General features: G+C 45.0%; 4 protein-coding genes across 4 annotated transcripts; all 4 read right to left on the reverse strand.

Annotated features, from left to right (window-relative positions):
• Positions 1-9,171: 9,171 nt before the first annotated feature.
• Positions 9,172-9,901, reverse strand: J4E88_001135 (uncharacterized protein; the record flags this gene model as incomplete). Its single annotated transcript, XM_049394807.1, has 3 exons — positions 9,172-9,348; positions 9,400-9,466; positions 9,522-9,901. 3 exons carry the CDS (start codon positions 9,899-9,901, stop codon positions 9,172-9,174), a joined length of 624 nt encoding a protein of 207 aa, XP_049258671.1.
• Positions 9,902-13,761: 3,860 nt separating this feature from the next.
• On the reverse strand, positions 13,762-15,071 carry J4E88_001136 (uncharacterized protein; the record flags this gene model as incomplete). Its single annotated transcript, XM_049394808.1, has 3 exons — positions 13,762-14,045; positions 14,066-14,444; positions 14,496-15,071. 3 exons carry the CDS (start codon positions 15,069-15,071, stop codon positions 13,762-13,764), a joined length of 1,239 nt encoding a protein of 412 aa, XP_049258672.1.
• Positions 15,072-22,087: 7,016 nt separating this feature from the next.
• Positions 22,088-22,364, reverse strand: J4E88_001137 (uncharacterized protein; the record flags this gene model as incomplete). The annotated part of the gene is made up of 2 exons (XM_049394809.1): positions 22,088-22,302; positions 22,358-22,364. The coding sequence occupies 2 exons, from the start codon at positions 22,362-22,364 to the stop codon at positions 22,088-22,090; spliced, it is 222 nt and encodes a 73-aa protein (XP_049258673.1).
• Positions 22,365-23,334: 970 nt separating this feature from the next.
• Positions 23,335-25,368, reverse strand: J4E88_001138 (uncharacterized protein; the record flags this gene model as incomplete). The annotated part of the gene is made up of 1 exon (XM_049394810.1): positions 23,335-25,368. The coding sequence occupies one exon, from the start codon at positions 25,366-25,368 to the stop codon at positions 23,335-23,337; it is 2,034 nt and encodes a 677-aa protein (XP_049258674.1).
• Between the last annotated feature and the right edge of the window lie 990 nt (positions 25,369-26,358).

Consider the following 26,358-nt stretch of genomic DNA (forward strand, 5'->3'; position numbering starts at 1 on the left):
ATTATTAGTTTTACTACTCTTTTAACTATATATTTTATAAATTGTAGAGGTTTTCTAGTAATTATAGTAATACTATAATTTTTTAAAGTAACTTTATGTTGTAAGTTAATTACAAAAAACTATACGCCTACTTATAATAATAGAAAGAGAATATAATAGCTAGTTATGCTGCGTGTTCTATAGTATAAGCTTGTATTTAATAAGCATTTTATCTATAACTTATATTATTATTCTTGCGTAAAGCACTAGCTATCTATATATCTTGTTTTTTTACACTACTTTAATACTTTAAAGTATAAAAACAATAGTACACGTAATTAATAGAGTTATTTCTCTAGATACTTATTATTTCTATTACTATTGCTAAAGTCTAGCTAGTTGTAGATACTGCGCTATTTTGTAGTAATATCTATGTCTCTAGTTATTAGTACTCTTTTGTTTCTATTCTCTCTATATAAGAATATATCTATAAACCTATCTTCTAGTAAAGTGTATACCTCTACTACTACTAATTTATTAATCTATTGTTGTTCTTTATAAGCTTTCTCTACAATCTTCTTCTAAAGTAACTACTTCTAAGTCTCTATCTTTTTGCTACGCTTAACTATTCTATAGTATTCTAGCTAGAAGCTATTAGAAGAATAATACGTCTTCTATATAATAACTATAGTCTTTTTATATATTAGCGTAATTATATTAGTTTCTCTAGAAGTTATATACGTTTTGCTCGCTCTAGTGCTTTAAGTATATTACCTAGAAGTTAGAATCTTCTTTAGTAGAGCTCTTGTAAATCTAAGGCTAATAGCTAATTAGAATGTTTATTCTATTAATCTATAGTAGTAAAGCTAAGCTAAAGTTCTAGTTATATATAAGAGTTTTAATATTATTACTATAAATCTTCTATTCTCTTAGATATAGCACTATACTAGGCACTACTATAATACGCTAACTACTTACTATAATAGCGCAGCGCTTAGAGCTGTTATAAGAGCGCTTTAAAGGTGTTTAGAGTTTTAGTATTACGCTCTAAGCACTTATAGTAATACACTTAGTATTACTAATATATTACTAGTTATTTAGCGCAAGATCTATTAGTAGTAAGTCTACTCTAGCTTTTTAGTGTAACTAGTAGCAGAAAGCTGCAAAGAGCGTAATATACTAGTATAGTTCTATATAGAAAGTAAGTAGCTGCTAAGATAGGTCTACTCTTTGTAGTAGTAGTATTAACCTCTTATTATTATTAAGTTTAGGTATAATACTCTTATAAATACTAGAATATTTATCTATTAACTTCTTACTACTAGCTTACTAAAATTATCTTAATAAATTTGCATAATATAAATATATATAGAGAGAATTAGTAGTTGTAAGCTCTTCTAGTGTATAGTAGTGCACATTCTATCTAGCTAGGCGCCTTATATAAATATTAGTATTATAATATAATTCTAGTGTTTTTATAGAGAGCTTCTATATATAAACGCGTAGATTATAAGGTCTTGTCTTATAAGGTAGCTATAGGCTATAAATTCTACTATAGCTCTATACATCTCTCTTACATTAGTACTAATATTAGTATTTTCTATATTTTAGGCTGTATCTATTAGTAGCGCTACTGCTATATAAGGTAGTAGTTACTATTTTCTGTAGGCTTATTATCTACTAGCTATAGTTATAAGCGTAAGTAAATATATAGTTAAAATAGAGAGAATATCTTATTTTGCATAAGAATTCTAAACGCGATGTCTGTTAATAGTACTAGAGTAGCTAAGACTAGCTAAAATCTAGCCTGTAGCTAATAGTCTATAGCTACGTTTTATATTAGAACGTTAGTGTAGACTCTAAGAGCTGCTAAGAGCTTAGCCTAGCTAGGTACACCTAGTGCTTAATGTTAATTAGCTAGTAATAATAAGAATTGCTAAATAAAAGACTAGAAATAGTAGCACTGTAATAAGAAGGTTAGAGTCTAGAGTTAATAGAAAGCAGGCTCTTAGGTCTACAGCTTCTACCTACACTACTCTACTAACACTTATAATATATTACACTAGTATTACTTTCTAAAAGCTCTAAGATACTAAAAATTATAACTATAGCCTAATACTTTTATAATCTTATTTAGACTATTACCTACAGCGTTAGCGCTAATAGAGGTAATATTTTAGATAGCACTAACCTTAAGATTGCTAAGAAGATAGCTAAATAAGATTAGGTTATTAAGAATATTAGAGCTAAACCTAGTAAAAATTTAGAAATAATAAGTAATTAATAGGCTGCGCTCTTTACTAGCGTCTAGAAGAACGTAAAAGAAGTCTATACGCTACGCACCTATAAGAGCTATACCTTATATATAACACTTTTCTTACCTAAGCTCTTTAGTTTTAATAAGTTTATAGTTAAATTATAAAACTAAAAGCTTTTATAAAGTAGTATTACCTACCTAAGTATTAAGACATTAGTAGGCTCTATAAGCACACTCTATAGGTTCTATGTCTTTAGATCTGCTTTAGCTATAGAAAGAAACTCTATAGTCTCTTAGTAGATATAGAGGTTTTAGCGCATAATAGTAGCGTTAATAAAGTAAATAATATACTCTATAAGAAGAGCTAACCTTTTAGGTAGTCTGCTGCCTCTACTATATAAGCTACTACTACGTACTACTACGTTTGTAAGCTTAGCTAGTCTAATACTACGTATATCTAAAATATTAATAGCTCTTAGTTAGAAAATCTATATAACTTAAACTCTGTCTAGCTATATATATAGTCTCTTAAACGCTAAAAGGTACGTTAAAGCTCTATAATACTAAGGTAGTAATATTCTATGTACTAACTACTCTAGGCGTATAAGAGTATACTATTGTCTAGTTAGAAAGCTATTACTAAGAAGGCGCTTAAGTAGTTATACTAACATAACGCAGGCGCAGAGTACAAAGCTAGAATTAACTAAGGTTCTTTTAATAAATCTAGAAAAAGACTTTAGAGTAGATACTACTAGTAACTTATAATAACGCTTATGTATATAGTTGCGTTTTGTTATTTATTACGCCTAGATAAAGTGCTGCACATTTAAGTATAATATATCTACTAGTAAGATTATAAATTAGGTTAGGTTAAACTTACGCTAAGTTTCCGCAAAACTATATAAGCTAAAGGTAAGTTTCTATAAATACTAAGGTTTCTACGTAATACTTATAGAGGTATATAGGCGTTAAGCTCTTTGTTTTATATTTTAACTAGAAGAGGCTATAGGTTAATATACCTACTCTATTAGTAGAGTAGCTTACTACCTCTAGAATTAAGAGAGAATACCTGTTTATACTATTTACTATATCTAACTAACTAAAGCTTATAGATAGATAATAGAAGAAGCTAGTACTATTTACTAGAAATACTAAGCTTTTATACGCTAATACTCTATAAAGCTATATAATCTTTCTCTAAAACTTCTACTATAATTTATATAATATTAGTAAAGAGGTTTAGCTATATAGTAGCTACTTCTTTTAATAAGAGGCTACATAGTAGTATATAATAAATAAGATATAGAATATTATTACGCTTATTTAATAGAGGAGTTAGAGCAAGAAATTTAATATAGAAATAATTGTTTAGTATATAATTAGCGTTTTTAATAAGTAGGCGTATAGCTAGGTAGACTACCTCTATCTCTTCTCTAATAAGAATAGCCTATATTACGCATATAGAAGAAGCTGTAGGTATAAGCTCTAGCGTAGTTATTAGATTATAGATTCTATAATAAAATTCTTGTAAATACTAATAAATTTCTCTTTAGGTCTAGTAATATTATGTTGTATATAGATTAGCGCTCTCTAGGCCTATTACTATAAACTATATAGTTCTACTGTGTCTTTCTATCTTATAACTCTAAAATTCTCTACGCGCTCTATATTACAACTAATATGTTATAAATATAGATATAATACTCTATATCTATTGTAATCTCTACTTTTTTTTATATAGCCTTTTACTTTTCTTTTTAACGCGTTTTGTTACTAGTAATAGCTCTCTAATTAAAGAAGAATAGAAAGCTGCCTAAACTACGCGTGTAAGAAGTTAGTAGAAAGTTCTAGAAGTAATAGAATAAGCCTGCTATTTCTAAGGTTACTACTAATAGAATCTAGAATATCTATAATATTCTAGATAATAAGCTAGCTTCTATAAACTCTAAGCTACTATATAAGGTTTCTATTAATTCTGCACTATATAGGCTGCGCAGAAATAATAGAGTCTAGTAGTAATAACCTTAGAGCTTCTATTACTCTCTATTACGCTTACTTTTACTATCTACACTTAATAAAGCTATTAATAAAGATAGAGGCAATAGTGCTACACTAGATAAAGACTAGGTAGCACTAGTTAGTATATAATAGGCTTCTACTTTATTAACCTAGTAAACTTACGTAACTATAGTAAAAACTCTAAAAATTAAAAGATATAAAAAGTAGAATAGTTAGCTACCTAAGAGTAGCTTTACTAGCTCTAGAGGCTGCTGTAAGACGTGCTTACTAGCAATTGCGTTAGAGAAAAAAACCTAAGAACTCTAAGATAATAGAAGAAAAGCTTTAGTAATTCTAAGAACCTATAGCTTCTATAATGTCTACTTATATTAACTAGGTCTTGCTTTTAGAGTAATAGTAATATCTACTCTTACTATTATAGCTATAAGATATTATAGTCTATAAGCTATACCTTATTATCTCTAATATTCTAGCTACTAACTCTTAGTACTATAGCGCCTTGCTATAAGTAATAATAGCTCTAATAGTACTAAAAATAGAAAGCTTTTTCTATATAGCTACCTTTATAAGATATCTGTATTAGAGATATAGTATGTAAAGAAAAGTTTTTTTACAGTATACACTAACTAATACTTATTTTTTCTAGTCTTTCTAACGTTAATTCTTATAGAATATAGAGAATAAATAGGCAGAGCTTAAAAAGGTAGATAGCTAAGTAGAGTATATTAGTTCTAAAACCTTTAGAAAACACAAACTACTACTTCTCTAATTCTAGAAGATAATGTTTAGGCGCTTTAATTTTAATATAGTAGGTTATATTATATAGCATTTCTAGAGCGCCTTTTTATTATTAATAGGTATAGCTGTTTAATTACTATAGATAATAGAAAACAAAACTTATTACTTTTAATAATAAAGAAGAGCGCACTGCTACCTATTTTTATAAGTCTATATTATTATAATAATATATCTATAGCTAATACGTAATACTAGAACTAAATTCTAGTTATATATAGTAAGTATAAAAGAAGTGTAAGTAAACGCAAAAGTAGTTACGTAGTATATAAATATAGTCTATACTAGATATTTAAAGTTTGTCTAATCTACTACTTTAACTACTCTTGTAATGTCTAGGTTCTACTATTATAGCTTTGTTTATTACAAGATTCTGTCTTATAGTGCTATATACTAACTAGTTATCTACTTCTTTACTTACTATAGAAATTCTGCCTAGTTCTAAAGTACTACTACTTTATAGTAACTAGTAGGCTAGCTAGAATCTATAAGTTCTCTCTTACCTTTTCTCTAGTCTTTTATTTTAAAGCTTATTAATTCTAATTATATTCTTCTTCTCTATATTAGAGTTTATTATAATATCTCTGCTTTTAGCTGTAACCTCTAAATCTATAAGCTTTCTCTCTTATCTTCTTAGTAGCTATCTTAAGCAGTGTAGAGTTAGCTTCTAATTTTTAGTTTATATACTATATTCTACTACCTACCTACTTACTTTTTACTTTAAACCTTATACTTTATAAGCTTTACTATCTCTTCTCTAGCCTTTTTTTTGCTCTATACTAACTACTTTACTTTCTAGACTTAGCTTTATATCTAGTAGAAGGCTCTACGCCTATAAGTATAATAATTATAATACTTCTTACTCTACTACTATTTTACGTGTCTCTTAAGTTATAGAAAGAAAAAGTCTATATAAAAAATAGCTATTTAGAGCAAATACCTTATTAAGACTAAGAATATTATTGTAAATAGCTGTTAGAACGCGCTTAATATCTCTTAGATAATCTTAGTCTTATACTAGTAACTTTAGAAAGAAGAATAATAGTTAAGATATATTTATAGAGAATAAGTTTTATTCTATATTTTATATAGCAAATATTAATTAGACTATAAACGTAGTAATAAGAATATTAAGCTCTAAACTCTTGTCTTTACTAAGATTGCGCTTCTAAAGAGCTAAAAGAAGCGTAATAAGCTATAGTAGTAGAGGCGTACACTAGAAGAGCCTAAGAGCTATATTTAGGTAGCTACTCTACGCACTAAGTATAACGCTAGATAGACTAAGCTAAACTCTAGAAGTAAGAGTAAGAATGTATATTTTTAGACCTCTTAATTAAAATCTTATTTCTTCTAAGTAACTCTTTATATCTACTAGGCTAAATATAATATAAAGAATAAGGTTATATAAGTAGAGCTCTATTCTTTTATTCTCTTTCTTCTACTACTACTTTTTTTCTATTCTATCTCTCTAGCACGCTTAGCTCTTCTTTTTCTTCTTTCTAATATCTATCTAGCTTTCTATTCTAAGCTCTTAGTTCTTCTAGTATCTACGCTTAGATATCTATAACTTTATCTATATAAAATCTAATATTCTCTAACTAAATATATAAAGATTTAAAGTGCTACTATAGCTAATCTATAGTAGCCTTATGTATAGCTTATTTCTTCTTAAGATCTAGTTTCTTCTAATTATTCTAGATAGAATGCATAGAAATATATAGCTCTTATAACCTCTTTATTTTCTACTCTATTACTATAATACTTTAGTAGATTTTGCACTATAGTTACTATCTAGTATATATACTCTTCTTAGCCTACGCTAAATAGCTATTGCAATTTTAGATACTCTATATCTATTTCTTAGTAGTTCTAATCTCTACTACTCTAAATATTAGTAGTGTTACACTTTAATACCTTAAAGGCTTTGTAGTAGAGTTTACTCTCTTTTATATATATAAGGTTCTCTACACTTTTTTATAGTAGCTTTTAGAAATACTAAGAGAATAGTATTAATATCTATAGTTTATACTACGCTAGATAAAGGTGTACGTGTAGTAACTATACTATAAAGACTAGAGTAGTTATATGCCTAGTATAGCGTAAGCCTATAAACCTTTTTTTATATCTTCTAAGGTTGTAATAGCCTTTTAATATTTACTTCTAAGGTATTGTTTTTATAGTTAAGTTAAAACTATAGCTATTAGTATACTTAGAAAGTATAATAGCTATAGTATAATAGAAGTTATATAGTTAACGTATAAAGAGAACAAGAACTAATATATTAAGTATTATTTAAAGCTTAATACTTAGTATTTCTAAGGTCTATAGTATAATTTCTAGTAGGTCTACTAACTTTTATTTTATTTATAGCTCTAAGAAATTCTATATATAATAATATACATTACGTAAGTATCTATACTTAATAAGAGAAAGCTAAAGAGCGTCTACTTTCTCTAAACGTATAAAAAGAAAAGCCTATTAATACTTACTCTTCTCTACGTGCTATTACTATAACTCTACCTCTATATATAGTACTTCTAAACCTACTTTAGTACTATATATTATAAAAAGAGGTATGCGTTTATAAACTTTATTTTTAATAGGCTTTTTAACTCTAGTACTTATATAAAGACGCTAACCTAAGGTTAAGTTAGCTTCTAGATTTTAGCCGCGCAGGTTTATGTTTGCAACTTTACCTCTTAGCGCCTAATTCTGCTTCCGCGCGTGCATGAGTTAGCATTCCGGACGCGTCGGCCCCACACGTGCGCAAACGTCATCGTCCCTGGAAGCTTCGGCCCAATTCGCGTCCTTGTCTATCTGAGCCAGCCCCAGCCCCTTGTCCAGCCCTACACATTGCGACGATAGCGACCATGCTTGCCACGACAACTGCCGACCGTAACCTGAGACGTCGATAACATCCCAAGGCCACAGCGTTCTTTATACCACGAATGGTGACATCGCCTCGCAGATGCCCCGGAATATTGCCGGTGGGGCAGCTCGGCGCATCAATTTGGGAGATTGTGCCGTAAATTGTCAGTCTGGTGTTGATCACACGTCTGTGCGAGGAGCAACGGTGATACTCAAGTATGGTGCTCGCGGTATAAGTGTGCTCGCGCCTGTACGTTCGTTGCCAATTCCATCTTCACGCTACCGCAGCGCCGCCATATTGACATCATCCTCAAAATGCGCTTCACAACCCTGTTCTGTATCATGCTTGCACCTCTTGTAGCCCTGGCGGCCCCAGCCGAGATACATAGCAGGTCAGATATACTTGCAGCCCGCCAGGCGCGTCCCACAAAGCCAGCACCGTGCGTGCGTGTGATGAACACAACCGAAGCGCAGACAGCTACGCGTGCCGAAGCCTTCGCCCAAGCTTTTATCTACAAGAATGACATCAGTGAGGCGTTCAAATACATAGCCAAAGACTACATTGTAAGAGGGTCACGACGTCTTCAAGAGGATCAATGACGGCTAACCACGTATAGAACCACAACCCCGCTGCACAGAACGGGTCTGACTCCGCCTGGAACATCCTCTCTCCAATCTGGGGCTCGCAGAGCATCACACCATTGCGTACAGCGTTCAAGTCCCCACAAAGCTGGCTTAACTATCGCACCGGAAGTTTTGGGGAAGTCGTTGACCGTTTTCGATGGGAGGGTGGGTGTATCGCGGAGCATGTAAGTCTTACCTCTTATACTAGAACAGAATCATCACTGACGTGGCAATCTGCAGTGGGATCAAGGCGAGAGATTTCCGCCGCAGTATGTCTGAATAGGCAACCGATAGATGCACATGACCACATATGATAGGAATGTATAATCGAAACGATGTAAATACGTTAAGCCCAATGAATAACGACAGCGCAAACCCTTCGCGAATGAATCCCATATATCCCACCGGCCTAAGGATAGATGTGTTGTACACATGATACGTCTCTCTTGCACCACTATCGCAAGACCAATCTCGTTTAACTTTGATCGCAGAGCGTGTTCCCTCATGCGAGTCGTTTCGCAATATATCCGATATCACAGCGCCAATCCCTTCATCGTTCCTTCACACCCCGGCGTTCCTTCTGATGCGACAACATGAGAGCTCGAGAGCTGACCAGGCCAGATCACATCTCAGACATCGATGCTGGACTTGCCCTTGTCTTCCTTGTCATCACCCTCAGGTCGGAGCTGCTCCTCGGAAGGCCTCGTGCTCTCATCGATGTAGCGCTCGGCATCAGCGTCGGCATCGAGATAGTCTTCTCCACGCAGCAAGCTGTACCGCGCTCCACCCTTGTTCGTCTCTTTGATCTGTGGGGTGCCCACCGTCAGGTTGTGGTGACAGTTGGGGCACTCATGTACCGTCGGAGTACGCAACGCAAACCACATCGCTCGAGCCTTGCAAGCAAAGAAGTAGAAGTGGACAAACCTGTCATCATGTTAGCAACCCTACTGATGACTGGCTCGGACTTTGAACAGCTTACATATTGACAATCATGGGAGCTGTTGCGTATCCAGCCAAGAAGCCATATCCCGCTGACCCCAGATCGTCAACCTCGACTGCCCAGATCGGAATGAGTATTGCAAGATAGGCGATACCCGTCAATCCGTCTAGGAGAGCGAACTTGGGGCCTGGCGTACGATTGTGCCTTCGTTGGTGGACAATGCTCGCCGTTGAAGCAACCGCAGTCATGGCGAGGGGGATGTAGCCGAAGCAGAATGTAGTTACATCGCGATGGTCGTACCAATACCGGTAACTATGGGACTCCAGCGAGAGAACGGTGATGGCAATGAGGAAGGGTGTTGTGAGGGCACTGGCAAACAAATTCAGTACGCGAAGAGAACGTTCCTGCGCCATGATCATCTTGTTGGTTTGGGTAATCTGTTGGTATCTGAAAATGGAGGTGAAGACGAAAAGAGCCAGATGGCTTGGTGCAACAAAGACAAACTGAAGTCTACAGGCCTGTTTAAGTCACATCACCGACTGGGATAGCGTCTCATCATCTCTCAGGCAACAGCGAAAAGCACATAGCCGCAAGTGCATCAGAGCCGCGTGTACACACGAGGCGCTTTTTGGCATCGTCAGCCAATCGATGTGTCGCTCCGGCACAACAACGGTACTACGCAGCAGTAGTGAGACAGCGAGATCTTTTGTTTACTCCCCCGAGTATGTGTTTTGGCCAATGAACGTTGACGTTGGGTGGCTATGCCGGCTAGCCTTGGTATAGCGCAGGTGGGCGGATTACTCGGGTCCTGTGTCAGGCTCTCCGCAGTGCATGGACGCATGCTCAAGAATAGAATGGCCTCTGAGACGTCTCAATATCTGTCTACCTACATACGGAGGTCTTTCCATGCATCGATTCACTCTTGCTTCTACATCGATAGAGAAGGTTGCACAAGTCACGTGACGTTTACATCATCCGGGCATGCATTGCGGTCATACTAAAGCTCGTTTCTGTGATATCCATGCCTTTCTTCCAAATCGTAGAGTAGCGCCTGTTATTTATTCTGATCTTGGAGTGGGAAGCATGTCGCGTAGCCGCTTCCGCCAACGCTTGCGGCGTGTGGTTATCCAGGTAAGCAGAAATTACGTAGGTGACTAGGGAAGACCCTGAGGAAACCGTTGATTACTAAAACCCGCAAAGATCTTTTCGACGATCCGGACCTTTGTTCTCTTCGCATGCGTGTAAGCATGCACAACCAAACTTATTTCACAACACGACCCTTTTGGCATCACGATGCACCCGACCTCCATATCTGCTGCCAGAGTGAACTCATCGGGTCTTGTCGAGGTGTACACCTACAAACCCTGCTCCAGTTATGTGCAGTACTTACAAGCCGTCGCGCGTCATTTCGGCACGCAAGACACGAATGGGGTCTACCCAGACGCAGCTACAATATCCATGTTCCGCACTGCTTTCGCACCCATCACGGAAGATCTAACCCGGAAGCTGAACCGTCTGCCCAGATACTCCGCATTGGTTCATCCTAGGACATTCCAACATTTTTCCCCAGCGCGCCGCCTGGATAGCGTTATTTCCTCCGCTCGATGGCGACTATTACGAAACATTCAGACGAGAGGTCAGAACAAAAGCCGCTTGTGAGAACTACGACCTATTCAGACGATTTGCAGTAAAACCCTGAGTGTTCTTCAGAATTATCATTTATTGCCGCCATCCTTATCAGAAGATTATATTCCACGGGGGTCCTCGTGGAATTAGTTGTGAGTGGCTTGTCGCTATGGTCCTCGCGACGCCAATGGTAGCTGCCAATTCGTATCGAATTCTGCACAATTATTATAGGGTTAGATGTATACATTAGCTCAGGAGGTGTTTGCTTATCAAGATCCAGTGATGTGTATGCAGCAACATGCGACACGGATTCTGGCCACCCCGCGGTACCGAGTATTGCATCTGCGATTTGATAAACCCAATCAGCTCTACGTAATGGTCAACATACCTTCTGCCTGTGGTTACCTCTCAAAATGATAGCCGCGCACGCGCCGAATATGACGCACAACGGTGATTTCAGAGCATATATAATCGCCTAAGATCCCAAACCCCCCAAGGTCTGCAGCGTAGAAGTCATCTCTGACCACAGCATCCAGCAAACACGAAACCAGACTTACGACATGACTCAACACACAGAAACACCCATGAATATTCCCAAACCATGGGAATCTGGCCGTCAGACTCATTTATACAGACTGCCTCGGCATTTATCCAGGACGATATTGGAACTTCTACCTTTATCATCTATGGCGACGTTCGCAATGACGAGCCACCACTCGAATGCATTGGTCCGCTCCATCAAGAACCCTTTCGCCCTGATCAAGAAAGAAGGGAATGAGGCTGAGCGAGCGAGGTTCTCGGTTCTGTGTTTCGACAAGCACTATCCGGACCATATCATATGTTATTATTGCGGCTCATACCATAAGCGCAAATCACCTGGTAGTCGGGATATATGGGGTCAAAACACTCCGGCCGCCTTCAAGTACGGGACTAGGACGATATGCAAACGGCGCACAACAAAGTTCGACGGGTTGGACTGGGAAACCGTCCACGAGACGATGCGCGGATTCCGGTACTCCCCTCGGTATGGACACAATCTCCTGCGCCCTGAAGGCGTTCATCAACAGGGGTCAAAACGGTGGGGCAGTGACATCTATGCATTACCCTGTGATGGTCATTTGCTTTTGAGAAAGAGATGGGTCAGTGGTATTCCGGAAGTCGAGGATGTAGACCCCAAGGCCGTAGTATTTGGGATTCCATACTCGTTATGTCCACACCTGAACTCGGTCCTCAATATATATTCCATGGGTTGTGGTATAAGAAACGCTGTCTCTCGCTTCTACACGTACCACGATCCTGAGGATCTCAAAGATGGATATGTTGATAAAGCCTTGAGGTGCACCGCCTGCCCTACCGAAGTGGTCATCGAAATAACTCCGCGAAGGCTGTTCATTGGGAATTGCGCAGACGAGTCGAGGTTTCCGAAATCAACCTATGTCGTAAGTGTCTCCAGATACGTCGACTTTGGCAAATGTCAGGATCCAGAGGACATTGAATGGAAGGCGCTCACAGAACGGAGACCGGGGTTCTGGAGACGCCTCTTTTCGAGGAGGATAGCGGGTCGCTAGACGGGGAAACAGCACGGCCGACGGTAGACCTTACACACCTGGAACCCGTTTGCGAGAGATTTAATGCGCGTCTTCATGCGCCTCTGCTCTCATCGCCGTCCCTCAGCAGTCCTACCGACCTTCGTCTGGCTATGCGTGATAGCACTGATGCACAACCTCCACCATACGCCGAGTGACCACAGTCAACAACATCGGGTCGCGAAACTCCCAGCAAGCTGTGAACTGTGCCATGAGCGCATCCGGTAAGAAGCTTTGAATATGTCGGTTTCAACGAAACGGAGTACGCGCCTTCCTTCGACCCAGGTTGATGCCCTGTCTTGCTTCGCACGAGTTGTTGCGTCTGCACTTTGGTGTGCGGGATCCATGGATGGTTGTGATTGAGGACCAGACCGCAGTCTGAGTCAAAGGCGCACTCTATTCTTTCTTTATGGTTGTAATTTGTAGCTTTAATATGTGTCGCAAGAGGGTGTGGCATGAACGGATTGGCGCAGGCCCGTAATGTCTAGGGGCAGCATGCCCTCACGACTGTATGCGTGGGCGCAAAATAGGGCCATTTCGGTCGCGCATCGAAGCAATTAGTGGTCTTGATCAATACTTGAGTGTTTGAACGTAATGCTGATCCAATAAGAGAAATGGCCAGCACAATCGCACGGCCATCGGTACACCTTCCCAAATTCGGTGATGACGATGAGACGATCTCACACCCCCAGCCGTCCACAACGAAGACGGCTGATATGCGCCTTTTGCTTCCAACATATGCTTGTAGTCTCGTCTTAAACAGATCTTCACTTGCACTACTCGCTGAAAATAGGTTCCCGCTGCGCAATAACCCTTCTGAGAAATTACCTGCATTTATGTACGCAATCGGAGTGAGATGAACGGAGAGTCCACCACGGATGTCTGTTTACCATACAGAATAAGGGGAGCATTCGAAATGAATAGAAACAATACTCGCGCATGTACTAAAATTGGCTCGCTGTAGAAGCCTGGAGACAGTACACGGAATTCGTACATCAACCTTGGAAGTCTGTGTTTGCATGTCTGCCTACACCATCCTCATGTCTGAAACGCCCACTAACCGTTGGCTACATATAGATCTCGTGGACCCTGACCAGGCTGTTGGGGGATGAATCTTTTGAATTTGTCTCTTGCACAAGTCGAGCTTTCAGGCGATCAGTCCCTTCCACATGAGCATCGTCAGGTGGTGGCTGCGGGCCATCGACCACGTGGAAACACAGAGATGCGTCGACAAGGCTGACGTCGTCGTCTGTTTCCGGCCTGAAGATAGTGATCTTGCTGATGGTCTTTTGGCCAAGTTGTAATTTGTGCTGCATGAGAAAGTAAGCGAACCCAGCACCGTTTGGAGATCCTGGTTTGGGTTAGTCTTACTATATGTCATCGGAGTTGAACGCGACTTGCCTAGTAGCGCATGGCCCTGATCCGTAGTGGTAGAGAAGTCGGTTCCCGGCCACTCGCTTAGTTCGGTGTTACGGTCGCGTAGACAAGAAGCGATGATTTGATTAGTCACCTCGTTGGAGATGGCTATCATGAAGAAGTAGCGAATGTTCTTGATATTGGGGTTGTTACGAACCCAAAATCCCCAGATGATGTCTGAGAAAGCGCGAAGTTGAGGTAGGTCGTCTTTGTTCGGCTCCTTCGTACCACCGCCCCAGATAGTCTTGGCGGATGCTTGAGGGCTTTCAAGGAAGAGACCATAGATAGCGCCTCCTTTGGTGTTGATTCCGAATTCAAAATGCGCCTTTGTTGCCTGTAACGCCGTCAGCATCTAACTACTGCTCATACGCAAGCCTAAACTCACTCTGTATTGCTTGTTGTTACCTGCTGTGCTGTACCACTGATTGATAGCCGGGATCTGGTTGCCCTCGTTATCTCTTTTCTCTGGGTCCCAATGCTCGACCCTATAGCACTGGTTATCTCCGCCTGCTGAAGTCGGCCGTCCGTCGAGACCAAGTGAGCGCATCGCATGTGAGAAATGCCAGTGCTCAGAAAAGCTGCAGCTGAACGACGATGAGCTAGTTTCTCGCCAGTACCAGTCCTGAAGCTCTATCTTGAGGTCACTATTGTAAGGCCTTGTAGCAGATGGGGGTTCGCGAGTATCTTTCATCTGACGGCCTGCGGTCTGATCAGAGCCTTCGAGACCACAGATCAGGGCGCCTCCTTTGGCTGCATTCTTGTTCCAATCCTCCTCCGCGGCATAATCATCGTCCCAGAAGGCCACCGTGGGGTGTAGTCCGTTGGTTTCACGGCTGGTCGAATTTGAAGATACGCGGGTGATGTTGCGGTCTGAGATGGGTGCGGAGGCCAGCGGAGTCTTGATACTGCCGACAACTGTGTGTATGGCAACCGCGACGACAAGGGCGGTGACGAAGGTCATGTCGCTGATCGCTGCCAGGGAAACTGAACGAAGTAACAGATACAAGGAACGTCAGCAAGACGAACAGCGTGATACAAGAGGCAAGGCGCAAGACTAGCGGCTATTGGAGGCTGCCACAGTGACTTCGTAGGTGAAGGAGCGATTGTTCCACATCCCAATTTGCGCGCGTGTCTTCTATGACGAAGGTCTTGGAAAGGAAAGTGCAACCACTGATGAAGCATGCTTGGCCACGGGTTGTGTGATGCGTAAAGACGTTTTCCTAAGCTACCCAGCCTCTGGTCCAGGGCCACATAACACGCTATATGTATGATTGACATTGGTTTCAATTTGCTAAATGCGGTCAAGGTGACCTCAGGATGTGAGAATGTAGCCGCGAAGCATTCGGACATGAAAATGCCATATACCGGAAAGCCATGATATCGAAAGCCATACGAAATAATCTTTCTGAGAACTACAGAACCCCAAATCACTGGTTGTTTCGTACCTCAGTCAGCCAGTCATCTCCTCGGTACTCATGCCACGGAGAAGGTTCTGTCGACGATTGAGCAAGAAAAATGAGGTATGTCGTATTCTATTCAGAGGCTCATCGGAACCCATGAGTCTTCAACGTCGTCGACCCAACAAATGTTCGCGGTGGCTATTCCATGTCCGGCTACCCAAACGCATCTTCATAGGGCTAGAGCAAAGGCTTTGCAGGTGGTGCAAGACCCAGGCGTGGGCGTGTACCCGGGCTCATGCACAACTGCTTTCTGGATGAAAATAGCAATGCAGGTCCACAAGCTTTATGATAGACAGGATGTAGCGCGACGTTCTCAAGCACACTGCTGCCTCTAGCCTAGTCTTTCCCATGACTGCATCTCTCAGGGATATTCCTGCGGACTGGGCTATATAGTGGACTGATATGATGCCGAGTCGAGCGTATCGCGGACTAATATTACGGCTTGTATAGGTAGCGAATCGACGAGACGTGTAGAACGTGAGGGACGCGGAGGACGGATGATCGTGGAGCGCATGCGCCGTAGCATCAGGCGGGGATAGGTGCTGGCGCGCGTTTCTAGTGTGGAGTCTGGCCGGAAGGAATTCAAGGTAATAAGTTCAATGCAGATGTACAGTGTGGTAGCATCTCGACGTGCTGTATCATGGATGACGTGATAGCCGCCATCTCGACGAAGAACGCAGGCCCCGGGGACGGCGGGGCGCCTGACGCGTGTCTAGCGCGTTACGGAAAGTGGGGCATCGCGGTCGCGTCTCTAGGTACGCTCTTCGCGTGGCTCGTCTCCTCATCCATCTCATCATTGCCGTTGTCACCAGCAAACGTGCGGTCATCAACGCAACTTATCCTCATCTCTCAATCAGCGCTCTGCCTACCGCCCAAGCTATTTTCTCATCTTTTTCAGACCTATACTGGTTGCAGCGTCGCATCCGTTTGCTTCGGAAAACATCCACGTTCGCCCGTGTGCTGCAACTAGACTTCAGTCCCTTTCGAGTTCAGCTTCCACGTAGACATTGGATATGATCTCGTCATAGTCGTTCACATTTCATCTCACCATCTCCAACAACTTACCCTCTGACGCTGTCCTTGCTCTTCACGATGTTGCATACGCTTGCAACGTCAGTCCATTGAGTGGCAGTCAGTTGCGTCGCAACTATTCAGACTGGTCTGTTTCGATAACGAGAATGCTTGGAATACGCGTCTCATGCTTGCTAGAATCATCAATGTGAGTCGCAGCGTATTAACCTCGAATCTCCGAGTGAATCGAGTCCCACTAGCATACCTACCCAGACCGATGGGTGTCTACTTGCAGCTAGATCGTCAACAGCTCTTACGTGAGTTTGAAACCCGGTATATACGTACAACTGATGTGGAAGTACAAGGATCAGGAAGAGAAGTGGACACAACAATCCTGCTAAGAGTACAACGTGATGTCACTTCCAGGAGCAAGAGCAGTGATGATACGGACTGAGTTCAATGACTACAAGCTCAGAGGAATGACCTCGAGGCTCTTGCCACGGTCTCTCTTGGTGACAAGGATAGAGATATTTGCGCTCCAATTCATTAGACACCTCTGCCAGGCCGAGCGGTGTGCGGCCGCACACTCTTTCACTTAGCATGCTGGCCACGCCGTTGCCTACGCGGACTTGCCCCTCACCCTGTCGCGCCTTCCTCACGGACCCTAATCTCGAGACCCTCACCACCCGACTAGCGCTTGTGCCTAGCTCTTCCGTTGTATATCAGCTCGCGCTCACCGGCCTCGTACAGCTTCCCCTCCACCGCGCCTTCCACTCGCTTCCTCAACCCTCTTTCGCCTTCTTCAAAATCGAAGCAATTGCGGACGACGACTGCAGCTTCCGACGATGCGCTTTTCCGTCTTCACTCTTCTAGGGCTGGCCGCTACCGGTGGCTACGCCGGCGGCTCTCCATCCTCTACGGTCGCTTCTACGGTCGGCAGCGGACAGGCTGGAATCCAGGGTGCGGCGGATCCCTCGTCCATCTTAATTCCCCGACAATACGGAATTCCTACCGACCCGATTTCGGTCACGACATCTGTACAAGGTACCGTCGTTCCACCGACCAGCGTCCACTATCCCCCGGTCGCCTCCAGCGTGGTTGCTGTCCCGCCTCCATCCATCGTGTCTTCGGTGCAAGGCTCTCCCCGCCCGCCTCCGTCTTCCGTGGTCGCTATACCACCGCCTACAATTGTGTCTTCGATACAAGGCTCACCTCGACCTTCCGCATCCTCTGTAGTCGCTGTCCCGCCACCGTCCATTGTGTCTTCGGTGCAAGGCTCTGCGAGCCCGTCCTCTGCAGTCGCTGTCCCACCCCCATCGATCGTGTCTTCAGTACAGGGCTCCGCAACTCCATCCTCAGTGGTATGGAGCAGTCAGCCCTCGTCTCAAGCTGCATCATCTCAGTCGGCATCCTCGGTGCAAGCCTCCGCGCCTCCATCATCAGTGCAAGGACCTGTTCCGCCATCCTCTACTGTGTGGAGCAGCCAAACTTCGTCTTCTCAATGGGCGTCCTCGGTGCCGCCTCCTGCCCCGTCGTCTTCCGCAGCTTGGAGCAGTCAACAGTCCTCTCAAGCTGCGTCTTCGTCTTCTCAAGCTGCATCCTCGTCTTCTCAGTGGGCATCCTCCGTGCCGTCTTCTGTCCCGTCGTCCACCGCAGCTTGGAGCAGTCAAGTATCCTCTCAAGCTGGCTCAAGTGTCGTTGTGCCGCCCCCCACTGCATCCTCGATTCAAGGAAGCTCTACTGCACCATCTTCCCGCGCCCCGACAAGCTCAGTGGTTGGATCATCAGCCGCCCCATCTTCTGGAGCGTGGAGTTCTTCCGCGGGATCTGTAGCGCCCACGAGTATATCGAGCAGCCAAGCCGGTAGCACTTCGACTGCATGGTCATCGGCATCACCTAGTACCTCTGTGTCCGCGTCTGGATCACTCGTCGCGCCTTCTGGCTCATCTTCTGTGGCTCAGTCAAGTGCTCAAGGCAGTTCGGCTGCACAATCGTCTGGAAGCGCAATCCCGAGCACTCGATTGACTTCAGTCCAAGGCAGCACTACTGTAGAAGGCATCATCATCATCCCTACTGGGATTTCTGGTAGCAGCACCTCTACTGGCATCATCATCATCCCTCCTGGTTTCACGGCAAGCACTACCTCGGGTGGCTCCATCGTCATCCCCACTGGAATTCCTGGTATCAGCACCTCGAATGGCATCATCATCATCCCTCCTGGTTTCACGGGAAGCACTACCTCGAGTGGTTCCATCGTCATCCCCACTGGAATTCCTGGTAGCAGCACCTCGAATGGCATCACCATCATCCCTCCTAGTGGAAGCAGCACCCCAAGCGGCTCCATCATCGTCCCTCCTGGTGTCTCGGGAAGCAGCACCCCAAGTGGCTCCATTATCGTCCCTCCTGGTGTCTCGGGAAGCAGCACCTCGAATGGCATCACCATTATCCCTCCGAGTGGAAGCAGCACCCCAAGCGGCTCCATCATCGTCCCTCCTGGTGTCTCGGGAAGCAGCACCGCAAGTGGCTCCATTTCTGCTCCGATCGTGATTGGGAGCAGCACTATACCTCCCAGCCCGATGCCTACAGGCGTAGGCTGTCCCGAATTGTGTCGTTCCCTCGAGTGGTGCCTAAAGTATTGTGTGGGCTATGTGTTCCCTCGCCCTCCCGATGAAGAACCACCGCACGAATGTCTTGAGCCAGCTAATTACAAGTGGTGTCATCTATGGTGGTTTGGCCCGGATGACGACGGTGGTAAGGATGGTCACCCAGGCGATCCAGACTCTGTTACAGACAGCGACCCCGAGTGCAAAGAGGAGAACTGTATCGCTGCATGCGTCACACAGAGACTCGCATCATTCTTGCTCTTCAAGCGGCCTTTCTGCCTTTGTGTCCCACACAAATGTGACAAGGATCATGACAGCGACAGTCCTAGCGATAGCGACAATGACGATCCATCAGTCAAGCCGCCAAAGCCAAAGCCGACATCGTTTCCAAAACCTACGAACCCTAAATGTAAGCTTTTCGGGTGTGGATGCGGGTGGGCGGGACTAGGGTTCGGGCCTGGCTGCCCTGAAGATGTCGTTCCGCCCATTTCGCTCACCATTCCATGTGGTATCTTCGGCTGTGACCCGTGCATCTTCTTCGGTTGTCATACCGGCCCGCGGCCTACGGGTATCATAGGCGCCGACGGATACTGTCCAGGTCCAACAGGGTGTGATCCATGCCCGCCAGAACTTTGTAGCCTTCCAGGTTGTACCGTTCCGGGCGGTTGTGGGCCGAAGCCTGGCCCTGCGCCAACTAAACCGGCGGACCAACCAGACCCAGAAGATTGCGACGACAACATGCGGACCACCATCACTGATCGCTTCGTCATGTGCACGGAGGGTTTTGACATTTCGTCCATGCCTTCTAGCTATAGCTTCTTCGGCGGTGGCACAACATCCACGATGGTTACATCTATATGTATGCCGCTGATCGATGCCACAAGGACCATCTGCGAGCCGGCTAAAGGCTACGACACCACGACAACGGTGACTAACACCAACACGCTAACTTCCGACGCTCCAGCATGTACCCGAGCACCGCTCTCTTTGGATGATGATGAGGGAAACAACAATCCCGATGAGCCATCAAACACGTGGACGTACTCTAGCATGGGTTCATCAACCTCAAAAAGCTCTTCCAAGGTATCGTCTAGCAGTTTCTCGTCGTCTAGCAGTTCCTCGTCGTCCACCAGTTCTTCGCCGTCCACCACTTCGGCAGCACCAGCTCCTAGCCATACACCTATGGACAGGAACGGCCACTGGACAGTGGAATTTCAGCAATTCTTGTACGACGACTACGCGGAATTAGGATGGGACTTGTACGATCCCAATGGCTTCCACGCGGGTTTCCACAATGTACGCGGTTACAACAAGGACTCGAAAATCACCGACTACATCCAGAGCGTTAATCGTCCGTACGGTGATTCAATGCCTTTTGGAGTTGACGTGACCGTTTATGAACGTAAGTGAACTCTTTATCGCCTTATTAGACACGCGCTAACTTTTCCTAGCACACAATGGTGATATGGCCAAAGTCAATTTTGAGATCCGCAAGAAGGTCACCGGCTGCGATTCCATGCCGGGCATCCCATGCAGGCCTTACATGACAACAGAAAATCGCATCGAAAGTGACCCATGGAGGCTGCAGACTTGCGAGCAAGCTTGTAAGGATAACAAGAAGAAGGCTCCTCTGGTTTCCAAAGACATGTGGTGCCAGGATCTCAACGCGGCAGATTGGCAACCCATGTATAAAGGGTACACTGGATGGCAGCGCCATTTCAAGTGTGGTTGGAAGGGATTTGATTGAGCGTTCTGTCCCCTGGAGGCTACGGTATAATTGTGTGGGTATTCAGGAGTGGCTCGTACCAAATTGAGAATTGTATTGTGGACATGTGGGCAAGACTGTAATCATATAGATGGATGCCAGCCGTGTGCTCCAATACTAGATGCCGTGTCGACATTTGAACTGGATGGTGTACGCATATCGAGCTTTTCATGTTTATCTCAAAAGTGACGTTGGGTCAGGGCACTTGCAGACTATGTGCTTGTTTTCTATCGTCGGACTGACTTACCAAGTACGTATTTTTAGGCCCACACATTCCATGACATTTGGTGTGTAATTTCTATTGGAGCTGTTCAAAGCAACAGGGCACATATGAACAAGATTCCGCCGACACGCCTATTGTCTTGTCAGTATTGCGAGTCTCTGTAGATTGCATGCATTTTGAGTGATTCACTGCTCGATCTGCGCGAGTGTTGCTAATCATGGGCAGAACCAGAGTACCTCCTCCTGGGGCTCCACGGTCGCGTGTCTCGCTACCCGGACATCACTGCACACCTTGAAAGCCCTGCTGTGCCCTGCCGAATGGGCTCAGTACCTCCTCCCTCCCAATACATTGCATCGAAACTCTTCAAAGCAGTATCGCAACGATGTCTCAAACTGTTAGCCAAGACGAAAAAGATAGCCTGGCCGATATCAGCGCCGCGGAAAAGGGCCTCGAATCTAGCAGCGGAAACCATACAAGAAAGTCCACGCCCACGACTTCTTATGGAGAGATGCGACAGCTTCTCTACCGCCGATCTTGGGTACGTAATGATCCGATCTACAGTGTGTATGATGCACTTGCTGACTTCACAACCCGACATTCAGGCTTTATTGCAGGTGGTGGGAACAATCTTGCAGGGCCTCGCCATATTGCTCTTTGGGATCGTTCTCCTTATCCTTTCCCTTGCCGCTGCCAAGTTGGCCTTCCTCCTTATCTTCGGCGCTATTAAGATGATCATCTCGCTCTTGATCATGTTGATCGGGTTCATCGGCATCCCGATGCCGGCAGCTGTTGCTCAATGGGAGCCCTTTGGTTGGTTTTGAAGAGTCTGTGAGAAAGGCATCAAGTTGGATGCTAGCCTAGTCCAAACTTAGGCAGAAATTTGGTTTCGATTTAAATCATGTAATGACACGCCACTCAATTCCCCTCTCTCCTCTGCTTCTCATCTCCTTTGATGTTCTTCCGATCAACGTATTCCATGCCTGTCCCCGAGTGCGTGTTGCTGCCACTGTTCGAATGTTCTTTCTGCGCCTCGTAGTCTTCCTGATCCTGTGCGGCCTTCTGGGGTGTTTTGGCGGACTTTTGTACACCAAAGGTGTCTTCGCTGGTCTTTGAGGGGTCGTTGACCTGGTCTTGAGGGTATGGTGTTAGTGAAGAGGAATGACGCGGAAGATGCGGGAGACGTACTCGGCATGGTGATTTGGCTGGGACTGATGCTGTGGGATTATGGTATCATGGGCTTTCAGCAGGAGCTTTGGGCGTACTGATGTTCTTTTGAACAGCGCGTAGACGTCATGAGGACGTGGGGTTGCGTCAACGTCAAGATGACGACTCGGAAGTCATTACCAAGCGTCCTGCATCATTAATCTGCGACACACTTGACATCAATATTCATTAGCCGTCTTCAATCAAGCTGTTCGATTGTTCGTGACTACGTGTTTAGGCTTGCGCATCCTGTCGCGCGTTCCGACGCGTCAACCGAGGCGTCCCTGATCGACGAACTCCAACCCCGCTACCAGCCACCTCATCCCCGATGCCTCTCAACCTTTCTTCTCCTCGCCCTTGCCGCCGTCTTTCTTGTCCCCATCCTTCTTGGATGAATCGCCCTTGTCGCCCGATGCTTTGGGAGGAGGTGCGCTACCACCGCCGCCGGAGTTCATGAACTTGTCGTCGAGCTGGTCTGGAAGTTGTTAGCTACTGGAGCAAAGACCACTCAACATACAAGGCATACCAGACATGTTGCGATATGTGAAGAGAAGTTAAGGCGAGGATGAATTCGTTATGGAGGCCGACTTTGTAGAGATGTCGGAGAGGAGGAAGAGGTGACCAGACCTTAGGATGCGGTGTTCCAATACCTGTCTTGTGGTACAGCATGCGACATGACGTTTTTGCGCCTTTCCCCACATTCGACTACTTGGCTGAAGTCTAGATGCTGCATGATGCTAACCTGGCCGTTTACCCGTCTCTAAACTATATCGTAAGAGGTAACGTCACGAGAAAGCAGGAAGATGTTGATGAAATGCTGATTCTACGGACAGTAAGAGCCGAGATGAGCTATCGTACTGCAAGGTACTATCTACATCGAGCGTGAAGCTGCCCAACCCTTGCGCAATGATTCTCGGCCTTTACAATCTTGGAACCCAAGAGTCCACAAAAGCATCTACCTAGTACCGACGGCCCCTACCACCACGCGTGCCTCGATCCCATCTACCGCCACCTCTTCCGCCGCGGTTTGGGAAAAAAGACGGGTTTCTGAAACTGTTGTTCTCGTACCACCAGTAATCATCCCGCGAGACATGCAAATCTTCCGACTTCTCCACGTAGCGTTCCTCCTCTTGTCGCAAGAGGTAAAGTCGGCTCTGGCTCAGGGGCATGATTGAGTAGCCAGCGGCGACACTGTCGGTTATGGTGCGTCGAAGAAACGAAGTGAACTGAGGCTGAGAAGGCAAATCCTTGAGACCCATCTTGGCCAAGAACTGCGGAAAGGCGTCGAACTGCTGGATCTCGCGAATGTCCTCGGCCATGCGCGTTGAGGTACCCGGCGGAGGAGCCCCATGGGCGTCAAACAACGAGTCGCGAAGCTCAACCAGGGTCTTACCGGGCGGACGGGCTGCTGCGCTGAACATCTTCAGGAACATCATGAGGCGGTATGAGGTGGGAGAGGCAGCGTATGTCTTGCTGGTACGGTATTCGGAGATCTTGGAGGGTTCCAGGTATGCGAGCTCGGCCATACCAGCGCCCTTCTCATCAAGCATCCAGACGACGTTGCGAATGATGGCTTCTTCGATGATCTCATACGTCAGGTCTTCGGTAAGTCCGTCGTCGCAGATGAGAGCTGCTATGAGAACGTGACCGAGATCGGGGAAGTTTGCCTTGTTGCGCGGACCGGCCATGAAGCGTCTGATCGTGTTGTTGGCACTGTCAGTGATGTGAGAGTTCTCGATCGCCAGGCATAGCAGTAGGTGGAAGAGACCGAAATACGCGTCGACGGCCTTCTCTGACGCGTGACTCAAGGTGCTGCGTGCGTCAGGGCCGCTGTAGCTCTCCGCATCTGATGAGAACTGAACGACAACGGTGTTCATAGTATGATACAGGATATCCACATAGCAAGCTCCAGGGTTCGTGATGTTCGCAGTCCTATGGATATCCAGCGTGCTCTCCATCACATGATCTCTAACTTGATTCCAGTGGCGTCGGCTCAGGGGTAGAGGTAGCCAGATATCGAACTTAACACCCTGAACGCTGCGTCGGATGTGGTGCTTGTAGAACGCCTCGTGACTCAAAAGATCAAACTCTGTTCGGAAGACCGGCCGGTTACCGCCTGTCACGGCGATACCAATACCAAGCTTGGCGTCGAGGAATGATTCTTTGAGACAAAAGCATTGCAGCTCGCGAATGCGGATGAAGTCGTAGGAGTTCATCTTGTACTTGATGAAGGGAATGGCGTCGGCAAAGGCCAAAACGTCAACGGTCTTGGAATTGCTGAGGATCTCGAGAAGGATCTCGTCTGGTAGCCTAAACAACCCCGAGGGGCCTCTCTGATGCTGGCTAGGGGCTGGGGCGACAACATCTCGTCTGGGTGAGTCGACCTCCATTCCACCAGCTGGTACTGGTGACGAGTCTTCTCCAAATCTACACAGAGAGCACTTGAAGCGATCTTCTCCCAACGTTTGAGCTTCTTGCTGCCGATACCAAGCCAGATCGACAGTGCGATTACCATGATCTTGCTCTAGCGAATCACTAGAGAAGAAGCTCAGCAGCTGGATAGCGATACCCTTGAGGGTATACGCCGGCGTCCAGCCCTCATCGGTGTTCAGCATGGTGGCGCAAACATAGTCGCTGAAGACGTTTGGATGGATGATTGCGCTTTGGATCGTGACGTCGGGCGCCACCAGCGGATATCGGCCGGTGAAGCGGATCTTGAGGTGGAGTGGCTTCTGTCCTTCCGGAGTGAGAACAAGACACGCTTTTGTGATGTCGTTGTCCTGGAAGTGAATGCGGACGTTGGGATAAGGATCTTGTTCGATCTCCGCGATGTCCTTGAGGAGGCGACGTCGCAGTGAGCGTGACTGAACCGTGTTAGCTTGGTACTGCGTCATGACGACGAGGTGCTGCGAGGTTGCGGTCGCGAGGTTCGGTTCCGTCAAGAGAATGACAAGAGACGTTAAGAGGAAAGAAACAGAGGTTATAGCGCGCATTCGAGTTGTCAGTTGCTGCAGGTGGTCCAGGCTGAGTCATGCACGTGACTAGGCAGCACAACAAACAAACGGAAGTGTGGGTCTTGACGCCCTTTCAGATTGATGGACAGCTATCAAACCTGTTCAATACCGCATTGAAGGGATCGCATGACCAGTCTTCTGCTCCCAAAGCATCTACTGAATGGCTTTGCGCGGACAGGCAAAGGGGACCTGAGTTAGCTATGTAGACTACTGGCTTTGAGTTTACCATGACGCAACGTTATCCCCACCGCCTACAAGTTATCTCTGGTGTCATTGTGTCATTGGGAAGTCTGTTGGAATGACACATCCCAGTGCGCCTTAACCAACTGGCCCAGAAAAGGGCGTCAAGGTAGCCAGCTAGGGATGGCTTGGTAAGGTTGAGTAGTGCGACTTTGGGCTAGGCCACTGGGTGAATAAAGTCTCATATTATCACAACGTGTCGCATGTATTTGGTCTGCATGATGGACTGAGATGAGGAGGATCGCTGGAGGAATTTAAGGAAGTTATGTGGCTGGCTGGGGTCATGTCATCAGTGATGTCTACACTTAGGGCTCGTGAGGACTTACTATGTAAGAGGATAACGATGTAGAAAGAAGACTATAAATACATCGTCTGGATGAGTTGGAGTGCGTCCTGGCACGTAGAAGTTGTGTTCGGGGCCAAATGGATAAATACGGGGAACCAAATTAAAGCTGAACCCTCGTGCAACAAGAGGCAACGCGTACCGCCTGAGTATGGAAAGCTATGCGAGCAACGCGAGGATGAAACCAGCAAGGGACATATCTATTGGACGAATTTGTCGAATCTGCATCTTTTGCGGACTACAGAAATAGAGAAAGTGAGGGAAGAGATGCGGACCCCATAATAGTTCTTGCAGTGTGCGACTGGGATGACATGACGAATGCGAGCACCTGCAAATATGAAAGAGGGGGGGGGGGGGACCCCAATTTGGGCTATAACGAGCCGTAC

The sequence above is a fragment of the Alternaria novae-zelandiae genome, assembly GCF_023758075.1.
Source record: "Alternaria novae-zelandiae strain BMP 2774 chromosome Unknown scaffold_2, whole genome shotgun sequence".
NCBI classification, from domain to species: Eukaryota; Fungi; Ascomycota; class Dothideomycetes; order Pleosporales; family Pleosporaceae; genus Alternaria; species Alternaria novae-zelandiae.